At 34.0% G+C, this 6,093-nt stretch overlaps 1 protein-coding gene across 4 annotated transcripts; it reads left to right on the top strand.

Annotated features, from left to right (window-relative positions):
* Window positions 1–1,509: 1,509 nt before the first annotated feature.
* LOC141718157 (DNA-directed RNA polymerase II subunit RPB1-like) lies at window positions 1,510–3,698 on the top strand. 4 transcript variants are annotated; one of them, XM_074520533.1, is made up of 4 exons: window positions 1,510–1,660; window positions 2,360–2,580; window positions 2,664–2,805; window positions 3,240–3,698. In XM_074520533.1, exons 2-4 carry the CDS (start codon window positions 2,441–2,443, stop codon window positions 3,264–3,266), a joined length of 309 nt encoding a protein of 102 aa, XP_074376634.1. In that variant the 5' UTR covers window positions 1,510–1,660; window positions 2,360–2,440; the 3' UTR covers window positions 3,267–3,698. The 4 variants fall into 4 exon arrangements, with proteins under 4 accessions (XP_074376634.1, XP_074376637.1, XP_074376636.1 ...); XM_074520534.1 differs by having other exon boundaries at window positions 1,538–2,270; XM_074520536.1 differs by having other exon boundaries at window positions 1,535–2,580; window positions 3,199–3,698.
* Window positions 3,699–6,093: the final 2,395 nt, after the last annotated feature.

Genomic DNA, 6,093 nt, shown 5'->3' with positions numbered 1-6,093 from the left:
TCGAATGAAGAATCGATTCTTTAAAAATAAAATTTCGACGATCCGTCCGTACGGATTTTTAAAACTATCGACTTTCTGGGTGTACCATAATTTTTAGGATTTTATACATTTATTTTGTGAGAAGTCAAAGCAGTTAAAGCAGATTAACCCGTGTATGGACTATTGTCCCGAATGAAGTATCGACTGTTTTAAAATAAAATTTCAGCGATCTGTCCGTACAGATATTTGAAACTATTGACTTTAGGGGTGTACCATCATTTTAGGATTTTATATATTTATTTTATGAGAAGTCAAAGCAGTCAAAACAGACTGACCCGTGTATGGGCTAGTGTCCCGAATGAAGTATCGATTATTTTAAAATAAAATTTCGACGATCTGTCCATACGGATGTTTGAAACTATCAACTTTAGGGGTGTACCATCATATTTAGGATTTATATATTTATTTTTTGAGAAATCAAAGCAGTTAAAGCAGACTGACCCGTGTAAGGGCTAGTGTCCCGAATGAAGTATCGATTGTTTTAAAATAAAATTTCGACGATCCGTCCGTACGGATGTTTGAAACTATCGACTTTAGGGTTGTACAATTATTTGTAGGATTTTATATATTTATTTTGTGAGATGATATAGCAGTTAAAATAGAGTGATCGTTGTAAGGGCTAGTATCCCGAATGAAGTATCGGTTCTTTTAAAATAAAATTTCGACGATCCGTCCGTACGGATGTTTGAAACTATCGAATTTAGGGGTGTACCATCATTTTTAGGATTTTATATATGTATTTTGTGAGCAGTCGAAGCAGTCAAAGCAGACTGGCCTATGTGTGGGCTAGTGTCCCGAATGAAGTATCGATTGTTTTAAAATAAAATTTTGAAAATCCGTCCGTACGGATGTTTAAAACTATCGACTTTAGGGTGTACCATCATTTTTAGGATTTTATATATTTATTTTGTGAGAAGTCAAAGCAATCAAAGCAGACTAACTCGTGTATGGGCTAGTGTGCCAAATGAAGTATCGATTGTTTTAAAATAAAATTTCGGCGATCCTTCCATACGGATGTTTGAAACTATCGACTTTAGGGGTGTACCATCATTTTTAGGATTTTATATATTTATTTTATGAGAAGTATAAGCAATCAAAGCAGACTGACCCGTGTTTGGGCTAGTGTCCCGAATGAAGTATCGATTGTTTTAAAATAAAATTTCGACGATTATATATTAGATTTTTTAGAGATATTGAAAAAATGGGGAAAATAATAAAAATATGATTTTTTTATAATTGTATAGACAATTGTTTGAGTGTATAGTAATTTTTGTGCAATTTTTAAAATTTTCTACTTATTTTATATTGATTTTTATTTAGTCTTTAATTTAGTAAATAGAGAATAGAAATCAGCTACTGAATTATTATGTGGCAGAAAAGTATTGGGTGATGAATGCATCATGCAGATCACCAGCTTCAGTTTTAATCCGGACCGTCAGATCGGTTTACAAAAAACCAATTTGGGTAAATCCTGAGCGTTGGTTCATAATAAACTCAAACAGATGACGAGAAAGAGAAGGCGGCGATTAGTAGGGTTGAGGCGAGGGAGAAAGGCGGCGGAGGAAGAGGGGTAAAAGATGAAGGTTTGAGGGAAGGAAGAGGTGGCGGACGATTTGGGGAGGTTTACATAAGCCAATTGAATCATCATTCATCTTTTCTTTCTTTTTAGAACTTTGGTGCCTGTTTATAACCTTTAATTGAATTTGAGTAGATAATCTTATACTAAATGTGCATTGATAATTAGTACTAACCTTCTACCAGAACAAGTGCCTGAATTTCATTTTCGTGTACTCTTCTGGTGAAGCCAAATGAGTTGAGCCGTGTAAAGATTTATGGTTGACTAATTCAGTTAGCTAACTTACTCCTGTAAAGAGTCAGGGTTAACTGATTTTATTAGGTGCCAAGTGGCAAACCTCACAGTCATTTATATGTATTTAGCTGAATAAACATCTTTGTTATATGATGACACGCACACACGACTCTCTACCCTGCTTGTTTTGAGAGTGAATTGCTGGATTGCAATCAGACTTTCTCATGTTTATATTTATGATGAGTTATGATTTGTACAAGAGATCTCACAAGGGTGTGGCCAGGTCCAATATCAGTTGTATGTAATTTTTAGATTAATTTGTTGTTCCGTTACCACCAGAGCATGACAATCTAAAAGCATATTGATGTTGTAGTTCCATGTTTCTATATATTTTGACTGTCGGCATCCTGGACAGCCCAGGGTATCTTCAAAATGCATACCTCTAAAGTGATTAACTGTTACTGTATTCCAAAGTTTACTCAATAGTTGCCCGTGTTATTTATTGTTCAGGCTACACAGAGGTCAGGGCGGCCAATCAAATCCATTTCTAGTAGGCTTAAATCTAAGGAGGTTCGTATTAGAGGAAATTTAATGGGGAAGCCTGTGGATTTCTCTGCAACAACAGTTATCACTCCAGATCCAACTATCAATATCGATCAACTTGGAGTGCCATGGAGTATAGCTCTGAATTTTACTTATCCGGAGATCGTAACCCCTCACAACATTAAGAGGTATCGTATTCTTAATATATTTGTTTTAGTGCAATCCCAATAAGTCTGCATAAGTTTTTAATGTTATATTCATTTTCCTCTAGGTTGAAGGAACTTGTTGAGTATGGTCCTCATCCTCCTCCTTGCAAAACTGATGTCAAATACATTATTAAAGAGGATGGTCAGAGGCTTGATCTCCGCCATTTGAATAAAAGCAGTGATCATCATTTAGAACTTGGATACAAGGTATTTATATATTAGCTGTTTCTTTTTATGTTGTTTAAATTTGATTGGTCATGTCAGGAACACCAGTGATTTCCTTACAGTTTCAATTTGCAGATCCTTAATTACTTGTTCCTTGTTACAAGTTGAATGACACTTGAATGATAGAGATTTCATTTTGTTTAATCGGTAACCAAGTCTTCACAAAATGTCTATCATGGGGCATCGTATCAAAATCATTATGTATTCAACCTTCCGGTTGAATACGGAGATCTGTTTCAGCACTTATATGTGCAATCTGTGTATCCATTGAAGTTCTATATTCTGTTTCATCTTCTCATATACAACAGTTATCTATAAAATCATATAGTTCTGCTAGAGTGATTCTAAATTTATTGGCTGGTTGTTCTTTTGCAGTGTTAGATCTGTGGTTGCTTTAAATCTACGTAATTATGCAGGTGGAAGACATCCATGGGGTAATATGAACCCAGAGTATATGGAAAAGGTAGGCATTGTTAATGGGAAAATTCATATTCCCTTTGAGAATGGAAAAGTTGTTGATTCTAAAGAAAAACAAGAAGAGCCAGTGGCTGAGGTCGTTAATGGTGAGGCTCGTGCTCCCTGGTGAATTGGCTAAGCACGCTTCGAAGGGTACCAACGCAGTCACCAAGTTTACCAGCTCTTATTATTTGATGGATTGTATGGAAGGTGTTTCATAAAATATTTAGTTGATATATTTTGTTTGGAGAAGTTGTTTAATGGAGGTTAGGGAGGCGGTGGATCTATGGTGGTTTAATTATAATATCAATTAGTAGTTTACATTTGCGGTATTGTTATTAGTAGTAGTTTTGATGGGAAATCGATTATATTTTTATTTATGGAGATAATATATTAATGAAATTCAAACTGTTATATTTTGCGATAGGTATTAATAAATGTTGCAAAAAGTGTAAATTATTGTTATTTTTAATAAAGTGTTGGCATTTGTGTAAGTGTTACAAAATAAAAGGGGGACCCATGTCAATGGGACCCGTATGTCAGTGGATCAACCTGTCAGTGGGACCCACCTCACCACGTGTCAGAGCCACGTGTCTAGCTACATGGCAGTCCATATAACAATCCACATGTCATGTGGGCCCATTTGTTTTGCAAAATTATAGTTTTTGACAACATAATTTCTGGTGTTGCTCTAAATGAGAAAAATGTTGCCTTTGAACCCTAAGGCAACATCAAAAATACTAATATCAGAAAATTGTTGCCGTTCAAATTTTTTAATCTTTTGCAACATTTATTGGGTCTCTTGCAACTTTTTGGAATGTTGCAAAAAGCCATTATTGACGTAGTGCCCCTTGAAGTTCTTATATTCAATCTACTGGTATGTTTAGTAAATTCTTCCTATTGCAAGATACTTCTTATAAATTAAATAGCAGTAGATTTAATGAACTATGCATTTTAATACAAATGGATTGATAGTTTCATTGTATTGCCTCTGTTGTGCAGGCTGGACAATGCAAGTAGAAGCAGAAAATCAATTATTGATTACGGATAACACTCATATCTAAGTATATGATCAAGAACTTGTTAAACTTCGTAGCTTGACTTTAATTTGGCGATTCAGATTCTCTTGTGAATGATTTAAAGATGTTCTTGATTAGTCTACTTTTAGATACATTCCATTTTCTTCTATGCCAACTTTTTTAAAGAGATCTATGGTTCATAATTTCAACAGTGGGTACTTTGAACATTGTACCTTTTAATCGACTGCATTACTTAATGCTACTGGAATATTTTTATGCTTTTATGAGATTTCCGCTCTTATATATTTCTTGTTAGAAGTAACTCATAGTTTTGATAGTTGTCGAAGCTATAATCATTGCAGAACATTGTGCTTATTTAACTGTTGTTGGCAGCTTAAGGGCATTTATACATTCGCTATTTTCATAAATGATTATTCTTACAAACTTCAGTAGTAAAACACTCTTGTGTCTTTAGTGATTCGACCAACAATCTATTTATTGATTGAAATATCTCTTTTTTGTGAGAAGAGTAGTCTTTGGACTAAAGTAAAAGATATGAAATTGAAGCTAATGATGGGAACTTATTTTTAGAACTGGGCAGCCCATATTAGTACTTGTTTCTAAAACTGGGCACCAGTTCATCAACACCATGTTGATTTATTTTTATGATGATGATTATTTTTCTGGAAATTTACAGTAAGCTAAAAGTTACAGAAACTTTAACTAAGACACACAGAAGATAAAAAAACCCTAAAAAAAAGATAAATTCAAACACTTGGCACTAAAGGAACATATATTACAATTCAATTGAAACTTCAAAAGAATACCACTCTAGGAATCAAGAATTCAACATGTAGATCAGTGGCTACAAGGCCATAACTAATTTATATTCTACATAACATGCTTATAGAAACGTATATATGACCAGAACTTTAAGCCATCTTCAATATCCTATTGTTCATCATCACCGAGTCAAACTCCTGCTCCATCATCAACTCCGCAGCCTTTTTCTTATGATTCATAGACAACCTCTAAGCAACCATGGAACTTAAATTTGATGTACTCAGCTTATCGAATCTTTGCATTAAAATCCCATGAATGTTGTTTTTCTTTTTTCCCCATCTTCTCTCCCATATTTGTGTGTTCAATTTGAGAAGTGCATTAGTTAATGCAAGTTTTTAATTTTTATTATCACCCTTTACTTGATTGCTAATAATTACAGGGATAAGATTGAGCTAAAAGCACTAAATGAAGGAGCAGCTAGCTATGCTGAACTAGAGAAGAAAGCTGAATTATATGACAAGCTAACACGAGGAGAGCTCTCAGACGAGGAAGATAAAGAGAAGTATTGTGTTGATTTCTCTACTAATATTATGCATAATGAACCACAGCATCCTCAAGGTCATGATACTTCTGGAACAGGACAAAATATTGTGAAGTAAGCCTTTTCACCTTTTTTGGATGGTTTGATCTTTGATCTCTTTTTTGCATGTTGAAACATTTTTCTAGGTTGAATCTTCTATTCCAAGTTCTTATAATATTATGGTAGTTTACTTGTCACTAAGTTTCTAGTACTCTACCACTTGGGTAGAGGTGAACCTCAATAGCATGCAGTTTACCATTAATTTTATGTTCTACTAAAGATTGATCAAGTTTTTCACAAATGGGTTATCTATTTTTTTATTTCGTGTATATATCATAGTTCTCTCTAAAGCCTATAACTTATTTATATAAACACGGTATCTTTTAAAAATAGGTGCAGGGTTTTTGTTATTCTTCTTTAGGATTTTAGTTA

The sequence above is a fragment of the Apium graveolens genome, chromosome 4 (assembly GCF_009905375.1).
Source record: "Apium graveolens cultivar Ventura chromosome 4, ASM990537v1, whole genome shotgun sequence".
NCBI lineage: Eukaryota > Viridiplantae > Streptophyta > Magnoliopsida > Apiales > Apiaceae > Apium > Apium graveolens.
The sequence above is the reverse complement of the archived record's forward strand: the minus strand, read 5'-3'. Positions and strand labels throughout refer to the sequence as shown.